Source organism: Notothenia rossii (assembly GCF_949606895.1).
Source record: "Notothenia rossii genome assembly, chromosome: 2".
In the NCBI taxonomy this organism is placed as follows: Eukaryota; Metazoa; Chordata; class Actinopteri; order Perciformes; family Nototheniidae; genus Notothenia; species Notothenia rossii.
In genome coordinates this window covers 13,191,584-13,204,364 of record NC_136904.1, presented here as the reverse complement: position 1 = coordinate 13,204,364, position 12,781 = coordinate 13,191,584, and the positions used below count along the sequence as shown (strand labels likewise).

At 40.6% G+C, this 12,781-nt stretch overlaps 1 protein-coding gene across 5 annotated transcripts in view; it reads right to left on the bottom strand.

Annotated features, from left to right (window-relative positions):
* The window catches only part of ush2a (Usher syndrome 2A (autosomal recessive, mild)), a 188,567-nt gene that overhangs the window by 47,878 nt on the left and 127,908 nt on the right, over positions 1 to 12,781 (bottom strand). For all 5 annotated transcript variants that reach the window (XM_079666927.1, XM_079666929.1, XM_079666930.1 and 2 more), the window contains 5 exons: positions 12,236 to 12,459; positions 11,078 to 11,396; positions 8,706 to 8,903; positions 8,438 to 8,592; positions 3,630 to 3,828 (listed from right to left, as the gene is read on the bottom strand). In XM_079666927.1, coding sequence (XP_079523053.1) covers positions 3,630 to 3,828; positions 8,438 to 8,592; positions 8,706 to 8,903; positions 11,078 to 11,396; positions 12,236 to 12,459 — 1,095 coding nt within the window. The remainder of the gene's footprint in view (positions 1 to 3,629; positions 3,829 to 8,437; positions 8,593 to 8,705; positions 8,904 to 11,077; positions 11,397 to 12,235; positions 12,460 to 12,781) is intronic.

Below are 12,781 nucleotides of genomic sequence, written 5' to 3'. Positions count from 1 at the left end.
GTCTGTGGCTGCCTAATGCAGAGAGCGTCTGGGATGGAACAATGAGATCAGGTTCACACACACACACACACACACACACACACACACACACACACACACACACACACACACACACACACACACACACACACACACACACACACACAGAGAGAGAGAGAGATATTTTAAGCAAGCTAATCAATATGAGCAGATACAAGTTATTGTGCAGTACTTGCCATACATATGCATTTAAACACACATATACATATACATGCGCTAACTAAACTAAATAAAGACTGAACTTGCTCACAGACACACACACATTTCACCTTGGAAGACATGGCCAGGAATATGGGATGAATAAATGTGTGAATGTGTCCACTTGGAAAACATCTCTACATATCTTGTGTGTACAAGTTTTGAGACATATTCGGTCAATGATAGCTCTTACTTTGCTTGCTTACTGTTGTATTATTAATGTCGACTTCAGAGAAACTGAAAAATATTTTCAAAAGTTAGTTTATGATCGTATCCCTCACATTCCAACTTTTCAACCGATAGAGATTCACTTAAATAAAAATGTTGTACTCATTGTGCATGAAGTTATAAGGATGACATCTAGAGCATTTGTATTTATTGCTAACTGGACTATATAGTTCAAATTTCAGTCTTTTAAACTTTTTATGTTTTAGCTCAGATGTTTTAAACAGAAATCATAAACTTACAGCAAATGTTGTTAACTGGTTACATGAAAGACTCATTCCACATACTGTAGGGTTGACACTTCTTACGATAAACCGATCAAAGGTTGATTGATAAACAGTTCTTGTGTATCTCCTCCTTTCTTACGCCTACATGCCTGTACCTTTAGCACAGACCAATCCGAGCATGGACTACGGGGGAAAGGCATTAATAAATAAAAGAACATACTCTATTCCCTGCTGTTCTGAATTAATAATGAGCCTACAAAAGACCAATTAAACACATGATTAATGCCATAATCTATATAATTGCAGGCAATAATTCATCGTGAGCTAATGATAGCAATACTTAATATCGATTCACATGGGGTGTCTCTGTACAGCAGTGCTTAATTCTTTCTATGAAGTGTCACTTTTCGGAACTGCTACAAATGCTATTAGTTAGAGTCCATTTCTGGCTTTTCCTAAGGCAAATCACTTATAAAAGGGAAATAGTAGAAAACACAACATTGTTTTATATTTTTAGATTCAGTCATCATTTTGGCAGCTGCTACATTTGGGAATTCTTCTTCTGAAAAACCTTTCTGGGCAAAAACAAACCACAAATAAAAGGTGATTTAAAAGAAATATATATATATATATATATATATATATATAGTACTCTATTCTTTATATATTTAATAAAAGGAAACAGGTACTCAGTAAAAATAAATACTATTATAAATAAATATTGTTTCAGAATGTCAGATAATACTGGTGGTATTATGATGAGGATTATTATAAAAGTAAATTTACAACAACTGTTCTTAATAAACGGCTCTCTGAGGAAAATGATTTTAACAGAAAATACTCCATCAGACATGTATCAGATCAAATAAGTTACAACACTGCAAAGTGACTCAATCCAACATTGACATTTTAGTAGCTAAAAAAAGCACGTTTCTCCAGTTTCTGCGGTGAGTGAGTGAGCTCTCTGAGCGTCTGTCTCTGACAGCGGTGAGAACCGTCGCAGAGATGCAGAGAGGATGAATTATGGCGTATTAAACATTGAGGACGAGGGAGTAGCGCAGCAATTATTTCTGTTCATATTTCACTGAAAACACTTAGATACATCCATCCATCTTTACATCTGTCCTACTCCTTCTTCCTTTTCTCCTTCACTCCGTTTCAAAAAGTGTCATCCTGTGAACCTTTCACTCCCTGCCTCCCCCCCCTTTGTCTCCGTTTCACTTTTCTTTGTGCTACAAGCTATCATAGCAACAGCAGTTTCTAAGTACAAGAACATACAAACTGTACGAAGAGCTACACTTGAGTGTGTGTATACATGGGGAAGTCCCAAAGGAAGACACATTAAAAAGACAATCTACCAAAAATCCATTACTTTGACATTTTAATTGAATATAATTGTTAGGTTTATTTATTCAATTTAATGAAGTTTGCTATATAAAATAAGGTTAAAGTGGAGAACGAAGCCTATCACTTAAGGTTTGTTGAATGAATCTGTAGAGAACCTACAAGTTTCATCCATTCCTGATCCTTTGTAAAACATTGTGATTTAATATTGTCCGCTGTAAAAAAACAGGACTGCAATAAATGAAACACAGAAATCTATTTTTTAAAGCATAAATGTGTTGCTACAAAGATGGCTGCAATGTTGGGAACAAGAGCCGGGAAGAGAGGGAGGGAGAAAGACAAAAGGGTGAGAGAGAGAGTCCCCCAGTAGTGGTTTTGGCTGAATGCGCAGGGTTTTCCAGTGTCTCACTGGGGGACAGGGGAATTTCACACATGCATGCTGGTTGCTTACACTGGCACATGGGGCTGGTACAGTATTACAGCACATTACCATCTCTATTTGGCATTGTTTGCTTTGCCTCATGCCTACACATACAAACACACGCTTGTGCGCACACAACTCCTGACCATACAAGCCAACCACAGGCACCATGGGAATAGTCTATTGGCTACTGGCAAAGCCGAGGCCTGGTATGAGTCCAAGACAGAGCAGAGAGCAGAGCTGTGAAGGGAGCGTGTCACTGAAATTCAGCTTCAAAGGATGCCATCACTACATTATGCATTTAAACATTTAAATAGTGTACAGTAAATACATAACTATTCAAATTCCAGAAGAAGGTAAGTATTTTAATTCTGATTATTGTTGTTTGGCATTTTTTAGTAAGTGTCTCTATATAGTTTGTGTGTGTGTGTGTGTGTGTGTGTGTGTGTGTGTGTGTGTGTGTGTGTGTGTGTGTGTGTGTGTGTGTGTGTGTGTGTGTGTGTGTGTGTGTGTGTGTGTGTGTGTGTGTGTGTGTGCGTGGGTGTGGGTGTGTGTGTGTGTGTGTGTGTGTGTCTCTTGTGAATGATGGCAGAAGGCCAGAAACACAGCTCCTCCTCAGGATAGATAAAACAAAACCCACAAATCATGCAGTCCTGACACCACCATGTTTGTGTGCAGATGTACAATATTGAGACAACGCTTCTGTATGTCTGTGTGTGTACTGGGTACAACATTTTTGCAGTGTTTTGTTAGAGCACTGGGTCTAAAACAGCTTTTGTTCTGCTGTTTTGTACTAATATTTGAGTTTTTCGTGTGAGCTTCAAGGCATGTGAGCCCAAGATTGTGTCCGAATTGTGTCAGAGTGTGCCTCTTTTTTATTTGTATTCTTTTGTGTTCACTTGAGTGTATTTGTGTCTGTGTTAAAGGGCTGGGCCAGAGAGAGCAGGTGTACATGTATTCATTAGATGCCTTCCAGAAACAAGCATAGACAAATAGATGCATTTCAAAGGAGGAAAGAAGAAGGAGAGTAAAGGACAGGTAAGCAGAAACAAAGATGAGAAGGAGTCGAGAAGAGACAGGACAAAGGGCAATGGAGTAAAGACAGAGAGAGAGAGTTTGATGAGTGGGAGAAATGTAAAGGAAAAGTGAGGCATTTGATGATCTGAGAATCTTACCAAACACAGTATAATTTCTGGGCCCACTGATGTGTGTAAATATGGTTCCTACACCAGTCTGGTTCAGATGGGAGCGTTGTATTTTTCCATTGGGACGAGTCGCTTCAGACCAGCTTACATGGAGGGAGGAAGGGCTTAAAGCTGTTACCACAGGAGGCTGCACGCCCTCTGGGACTCCCTGGATTGTCACTGCCACCACCTCAACACACACATGGACATACACACAAACAGAAGAAGACACACACACACACACACACACACACACACACACACACACACACACACACACACACACACACACACACACACACACACACACACAGACACACACACACACACACACACACACACACACACACACACACACACACACACACACACACACACACACACACACACACACACACACACACACACACACACACACAGTATAAAATATACCACATTTCTGATATTTTACAGAATGTAAAAGGTGTGAATAACAGATGGAATTCTGCGAGAACCATTTATGAATGTAATTAACATGATCACAACCTAATAAAAACTGCATCCAAACACATGACTTCTCTTTCTGAGGTAGTAAAAACCCTGCTGACGACAGAAAAATATGTTTTATGCATTCCCCTCCCAAAAAAAAAAAAATGGTATTATATACAACAGCCAAAACATGACCAAAAAAGAGAACATATGAAACTCCTGAAAAAAAACAAGAAAAGTAGACTTGTCTATTGGTAATGGGAAAGGATTATATAGAATATAAGCAGGTAGTCCTGCATTTAAGCAGCCTGCATAAACATGTACATGCTCATTTTGGTGTAAAATATGATTAGATTTTGTTCTGCTTATCGTTTTAATGGCAACATGGACACTGGCCTCAGTTGAATTACTCCATCGCTTTTAACATTTCCTCATGACAAAGAATCCAACTGAAAGATGCTTGGTAAGCAAAAAAAGACACCGCTCTTTAGTAGAGTGTGGTGAGTGACCATCCTATTGTAAATTCCTTGTGTAGTATCAGCGGGCCCGGTGGACACTGGGTGAATGTGGAGGCAACAGAATCACAGGGCAATCTGCTGCTAATGGCAACAGGGATATCCTGCCTTAATAGACTGTCACTAGCACTTCCCCCACCTGTCCCACACAGTGCTATGCAATTAGTTGTCTGCTACTACAACTAAGGAGACACACATGTGCACATACACACACATAAACACACAGGTACATGCAGGTATACATACGCAAGCACAAAGAGGTAACAGAGAAAAGGAGTCGGAGAAAGAAGATGCATGGAAAGTGTAGTACATGCTTTAATGTTAACTCAGTCTCTCAAGACTTTCCTCTGAAGTAAAGCAAAAAAAAGCCATAAAGCCATGTATTGCATGTACCTTAAATGCAGTTCAGTTGGCTTGGTGAGACATTACATTCAACTGTAGGAACTAATGAAGCACCTTTGTAATCTAAGTTCCCTTAAAGGGGGAACAGAAAGAGGTACAACCTGTCTCCATTCAAACCCGTTTGAAATGACATATTTTTGCATCCAAGTTATCCTAGGTCAGTTATAGGCTAATGTACTTTTTAACATGTTAACATGACATAGAATCATTGATAGCTCAGAAAAATACAATATAGATGCTTATGTTTTTTCTCACATGTAAAAAGAAAAAGCTCACTAGGAAAATCTTCCTCCAACCTTCTCAAATATGCAAAGGAATGTAAACTTGGGGGAACAAAAGAAAATGAGACATAAGGAAAAGAGGGAAAGGGGAATGTTGGACACCGAATGAAAGAGAAACTGCAGTTTGGACAGTAGAGACGATGAGAGTGGTTAAGAGCAGAAAGAGACAACAGTTGGGAGAAACTGAAGAGTATGGCCTCAGGATCAGGGGAATGACAGGAGGCAAATAGCAGAGAGCAGGACAAAAGGATTCCAAGACAGAGGAGGACCAATCGCTCTTCCTCCCGCTCTAAGTGACCAACCGTATTAGATCAGCACCTTCTGTTGTCACAGCAGGTGTGCGTTTGTGTGTGCCTGTGTTTGTTTGTGTGTGCCGGGGTGTGTGTGTGTGGATATGTGAGGGGGCTGATGCCAGGTAATTGCAGTGGTGTATTAGGTTAGCCCAAGTTATCCCATAATTGGGACTGTTTGGCCAATTTTCAGTGGTGTACAAACTAATCCAACTCACTCCCTTTCCCCCCACTGCTGGGAGTGTGTGAGCTTGTTTGTGCGAAACATATGTATGTGTGTGTGAGAGAGGGAGGTAGGCAGCGAGAGCATGGAAGACAGAGATTGATTTTGTGGTGTTACTGCATATGGCTTTGGGTTATCAGGTAAAGTGTCCAGCCAGGATGCTTCAAGAGCCTGCTTCTGTAGAGATATGTTTTAGGTCAAGTTGGTACACCATTTGAATCATGATGCTGGCTTTATTCTGTAAGATGTTTAAACACGTGCACAGTTCAGGTGTATACTATCACCAACACCTCCTGAAGGCAACACTTTTCAAAGCACATGAAGCCGTTAAAGGCCGTTGTTACACTTAACTGTCAAGTCTTTATGCTCGTATGTTGGATCTTGCTTGTATTCGGAACAGGTCAACAACACCATATGCTCCAATGGTGTGGGTCACATTGAGTTTGGATCTAAGCCGGTTGGCGCATTTTAACAGTTTAGCGGGGTCGGAAGAAAAAGAGGAGGAAAACCAGTCTTGCTAACTTGAGAGCAGATACAAAAAGGAAAAAATAAATGTAAAGAATATTTAAGGATATCGCAGAAAATATGAAAAAAGGAATTTGGCTGCAATATCGAAGTAAACTTAATCTAAAAACAGCTTAAAGGACTGTTAAAGACTCCAACAACAAAAAAAGCAGTAAAGACCAGACATCTGTGCGGAAATGTATCTGATCACTATCCAATCCGGCGGGTCGCATCGAAGTGTCAAGGAGGGCAGTCGTTCTTATCAAAATCTCATTTTCACAATTAATAGAAAAGTGTAACAACGGCCGAAGTCGATGTCGGAGATTTACAGTGTCAATCTACCTTCTTCAAAATTACATTTTATCTTTTTCTGCAGAAAATATAGAGCTGTTGAACCATTCTTCTTTTCCTCTTCATTTCTCCAACCATTTACCACTCCTTCCTTTATCACTTTCCTACATCCATCCTTTCCTATTTCATCCATGTCATAATTCTCCCCAGCATCCATTTATTGTTTACATTCATACATCCATCATCTATGTATCAAACCGTCACATCCAGTTCAACCAACTCTACCTCCATCCCACCCTCTCTGGTCCATCCACCTCTCCAGTTACACATCTACTGGCTGCGTCTTTATGTGAGAATGAGCTCATCAAAATAATGAGATGTTAAATTAGCTTAAGAAAAAAAAAGCCAGAAAGACAGTTTTCAACGTGAGCTTTCATCACCCCTAAGCCGGAGAAATTAATTGTTGTGGTGATATCAGCTCTGCTACAGCCAGAGAGATAGCAGGGGGAGTTCTGTGTGAAGCTATTATGGATGCTATCACAAACATCAGGAAGGCTCAGCAAATCCAGAGCCCTGCATACAGGGGGAGAGCGGAAACCAGGCTAAATAAAAACTTGTACCGACATGGACAACATCACACACTGTATATTCTTAACAATAAAGGTCAGAGACAGGTTTAACATGTGTAAAATATCACTTGCAAAACAACTGAGCACATGAACTACTACTACTTCTTAAGAGAGAGTGAAATGGCATTTAGCTTAAAGGCCACTGTCCAAACAAAGGATCATATGAGCGGCCAACTGCAGAAGGAAATGCGGAAAGGATTCTGATTTAGGTTTAAATAACATGAAGCATCTGTTGCATGTCCAGGCAATTACTCGATGAAAAAACTAAACATGGACAGCACACGTTGCACACCTGTATGCAGACTGGTTGGAGGAAGTTTAGATGTTTAGGAGAATCAAGGATTAGTTATAAAATCAGCTCCGGGACACTTTTGACTAATATGGTACTTGGATTGATCAGCTTCACTTTGTTGAACGTTTTTTTAAACCTAAAACCGCCTCAAACTGACAACGACATTGATTAACAATTAGAAAAACACAAACATGTATATTTTATCTCAAAGCGATGTTCTCTCTGAGTTCTACATCTCTTTCACACACACACACACCTTTTTTTAAACACCTTTCTTTTTCTTTAATTGTTCAGCCTAAATTAAAGAAATGAACTGGAGTACAGAGTAAAGTGGTGCTTAGTTCAGTGAAGCTCAGTCCATCTTTAGAGAAGCCATTAGATAATCACACAGGGGGAATAATGTCTTTATGGAATGAGGTGCTACAACAGAGTAAGGTTTTGGAAAGTGTGAGCGTGTGTGTGCTGGTGTGTGAAAGAGAGAGAGGGTTTAACATTAGGGCTGATCAAATAGCAGAAATAGAAATCAACTGAACAGTCATTAGCTTTCCAATCGTAGCTGCAAATGGTAGTATTTAGTGTAAATATATATATATATATATTTTTGGTACAAAATATTGCATTTCCACTTATTTCCTTTCTTGCTATAATTTCATGCTTTATGAGAAGGCAGGTCAGCCCAGCTCCTCGTCTTAGCTTTAAATGCTCCAAACTCCCAGTACGCTCTGAACTAAAGACTCTTCAAAGACTTCCATACTCATGCTGACTTTCTATTATATGTGTAAGACAGGTAAGCATATACGTTTAGCCACATATGCTGCTAAAGGGCTTCAGTGATGCAAAGTAGAACAAATTAATCTGACACAGCAGAACAGTAATAGCAACAGTACTACACATGTAGTCTTACCTGTGTACTGTCAGTACAACCGGCCCGGTTACAGACCCTCAGCTGGTAGCTGAACTCCTGGAAAGGCCTGATCCCCCCCACATCAGTAAAACTGGTTTCATCACCACGGTAACGCTCCTGTCCATCCCGCAGTATAACATAGTGGGTGATGTCACCTGGTAAAATGGAAAAGGTACTTTTTTATAATCTATTTTTAACTTTTTCTCAAAATTGAACAACATGTAAAAGAAGGGGCTATTTGGTGACACACACACACGCACACACACACCATTAGGCCTGGCGGGTGCTTGCCATAGCAACTGGATGATGTCATCTCGTTCACCTAAGCGACTCCAGCGAGGAGGTGCCACTCCCCACGGTTTGTCTTCACTGGTGCTCACTGCTGTAACATCACTGGAGCCTCGTCCGAAGCTGTTCCAGCCCCTCACTCTGTACTCATAGGTGGTGAAGGGCTCCAGGACTGAGTCTGTTTGAGAGTATCAAAAATAGGAACACAAATAAACAAAAAACAACAAGAAATCTATCAAATAGCAATACAATTCATAATCGACCAACACTGCAGCACTTCTGTGATTAATACTGTGAGTGGACAAATAGTTTAGCTGTAATCCCAGAGCGCAAGCAATCAATATGCCATTTTGAAGATGAAATGACATTTTAAATATGTGTGGATTGATAGAAAAGAGATGTCTATCCTTGCAGTATGATAGATATGTACAAATGTCAATTTTCAAGAAGAAATGAGCCAACATTGACTGCTTCTTTGGATATTTAAATGATTGGGTGCATTGTTTTAATATAAGTGAACAGTTTGCAAATGGGATTCAGTTGCAAAAGCATTTGGCCAAAAGAAAATGAAAATAAGGGATTCATAATATATTGTGTACAATATATTCACCATCACTGAAGCATTCTGGGAAACAGGCTGTGACAACCCTTCTGGTGAGGCATACATACAGCAGCCTTTATACATACAGATGCACTTCTACACACATGAGCATTACTTTTAGGAGTGTTAAGGGACTGCTGCTGAAAATGAGACCATGTTTTAACCGCCAGTCTGGGACTCTTGTCTTTACTACTGTGATAACCAAAGCAACAAAACACACACAGTGACACACACATGTAAATAAGACACTGAATGCCTGTACATGGATATTTACCCCGAAGCTGAATGTGTGTGTTTGATTAAAGACTCATTTTCAAAAGAAAAAAAGAAAAAAAAGACAATACAGTATATATCTATAGAGTTCATTGCACATGTGGAGCTATCTGTGTGTGATCTACTTTAGGATTAAGAGAGTATAGCATGATACCCTGTGTGTGTTAGAGTGTGTGTGCATGAGAAACATCTGGTGTATGGTGGGTGGCGACAGCTTTATGTGCCTCTGCCCAGATGGTGTCACAGCATTGCCTAGAAACTCTTATCCTAACCGCCCCATGCAACACACACACACAAAGTAAAAGAAACACACACACAAAACACCACTCACTACAGAAGCAGACCAAAATGGTAACCAACTCGGGACTTACACGTATAAAAACATGTAATTATTGCACAACCACCCATACACAGTGATAACATCCACAACCACCATTAGTCTTGATTAAACAGACATAACTACCCAGATAAGTAATGGGTGGACAGACTGAAAATCCTAACACACGCCCACACAAACCAACACACGCACACACTCCAACTCCCTTTGGGCTGATAAATAGTAGAGAATGTTGAAATGGCATTTAAACGCCCATCTCTAAGTTTTAATGACACACAAGTGAGCAGCGCAGAGAGAGTTACCACGTTAACAGCTTTCAATGTACACTGCACAGCTGTCCTGGTGTGTGTGTGTGTGTGTGTGTGTGTGTGTGTGTGTGTGTGTGTGTGTGTGTGTGTGTGTGTGTGTGTGTGTGTGTGTGTGTGTGTGTGTGGAAGGGCATCTGTTTCCAAAGCCCATTGATTGCAGCGACTTACACATTTAGAGTAAAATGCACAATTGGTTTCCTCAGGCACAACATTTCTATGAGCGGTGTCTTCTATAGATGGCTTTTTCTTTATTAAATATTCTTCACAGTGGCTCTGAGGACTGAAATGAGAGTCCTTATTCCACACAAAGTCAGAGGTCAGAAACAGGCAGGCAGATTATGAATGGTCAACATTTCTTATTACAGATGTATGATGACACCAGAAAGGATCATGTGATTTCCTCTGAGCTTTGGCAGCTATTTAGGAGTTGTGTCAACGACACTTCAAAATGTTTAGGCAAGTAAAAGTCATTCGATTTTCCTTTTTAACAAGAGTACATGTTTATGTCAGTGCCAACATAGAAGAGCAGTCATTGGAAAAGGAGACATACATGACCACTGGTCAGACTTTGAGAGGTAAAGGACACATTTTGGAAACATGAAACACCGGGAGTTTTAGGGTGGGAAAGACTATTCGTTTTAAATGCATAAGCTGTCTCCTTATGTCTTGGCTTGTTACCACAGACACCCAACACTGAAGAAAGTTAAAGTAAAAGCAAAGACAAATGCTAATAATGAACTAAGCTTATTGCTATGGAAAATCACTGGTTTGGTCATTCTTCATACTGCAGCCAGCCTGTTTAAAACACAACAGCACACAAACACACCAATTACCTGTATAGGTGTATCTGTTGGCATCTCCGCTGTACACGACTTCCTCATGTGACGCGCACAGGCTCCCATCAAGTTGCAGGTTCTCGTCTGCCATTTTGAATGTATTATGACTTTTGTTTGCATGTGTAGACAGACCCTGAGAGAGAGCTTCATGAGCGATGTTGATGGAAGGTGAGTCTGTTGCGTTGGGTGTGTCAGGCTGTGTGTGAGCAGACAGGAGCCATGTGCAGGCGGTCGTAGATGGATCGAGGTCACAAGAGCCACAGTAAGCTGTAGAGGCTGCGGCTAAAGGACAAATGGCGCCCTGCATACATTCGTGCTGTGAAGAGGAGGAGGAAGGGCCAGAAAAGGATGGAGAAAGTGGGGGGAAAAAGAGAAGTTGAGAAGACAAACAAAAACAAGGTTATGGACTGGTAAGAGAGCAGAGAAGAGCAAAGTCAGGGGAGGAAAGACACCATTTTTTATATATGTATTCTAAAGCGCCTCTGTGTCTAACACACGATACATGCCGATTCTTGCTACATGTGTGTATGTTTGTGTGTGGTAAGAATGGTCCTTAATGACATCATTAGAGCTAATGAGAGTTCCTACCCTTTGTCCCTGTGTGTGTGCGCCTCTGATGGTGTATGTGTGTATGCAGCGCCTGTCTCGTGCTGACTTAGGAACACACACACACACACACACACACCACATGACCCCGGTTGATAAATGGAAGATGACCCAGACCCCAACTCCTGATGTGACAATGAGTGTGAGTTTGGGAGAGGGAGAGACATTTCCTCTGCTGATAACCGCTTAACATGTAAGTAGACGTGTGAAGGCCCGATATTTTGGCAAACAATTATCTAAAATGCTATGGCAACACTGAACATGTATGAATTAATTGTTAGAGATTTTTTTTTAATAAATTGACAATTACAAAATTATTGATAATAATGTGTCATGTCTCATATGGAACTTTCTCTACTAAGAGTGCACACACACACACACACACACACACACACACACACACACACACACACACACACACACACACACACACACACACACACACACACACACACACACACACACACACACACACACACACACACACACACACACACACACACACACACACACACACACACACACACACACACACACACACACACACACCTGGACCAGCAGGCCGGGTGTGGGTTTGTCAGCACACACGTGTCGTTGAGCGTCATAGCCAATCCCATTGCAGCATTCCTCTTCCTGATGTATGACCTTTGACCCACAGCACTGCAGTGTCACCGTCTCATTGCCAGCAGGGTGCATGCTGGGATTTCCGTCTTTACCAACACAGCAAAGTGAGGTTGAAGAGTTGATATACTCCTGCCCACAGCAGATGAAACCTAAAGAGAAAACAAGCATCACATCATTGTTTAAAACACATTTCAATTCTTGGTCTTACTGTAAGGAAATAATATTTGATGAAGCACCTTTTATTGATGATTTGGACACTATTTCAAGATCTCCACTTTGAGGTATCAATGGCTGTAGGCAGTAAATGTGTTGCTTGGCCTAACTTTCCAGAAATCCCAACAGTGAAGCCATTTCTGATAATGTGGCCACAGACACTGAGCTACTCTTAGTGCATTTTAGATCTGCATATAAAGGTCAACTTGTCTTTATAGAAATTGTTAATCCATTGATGGCAAAAAATAAATAAAAATA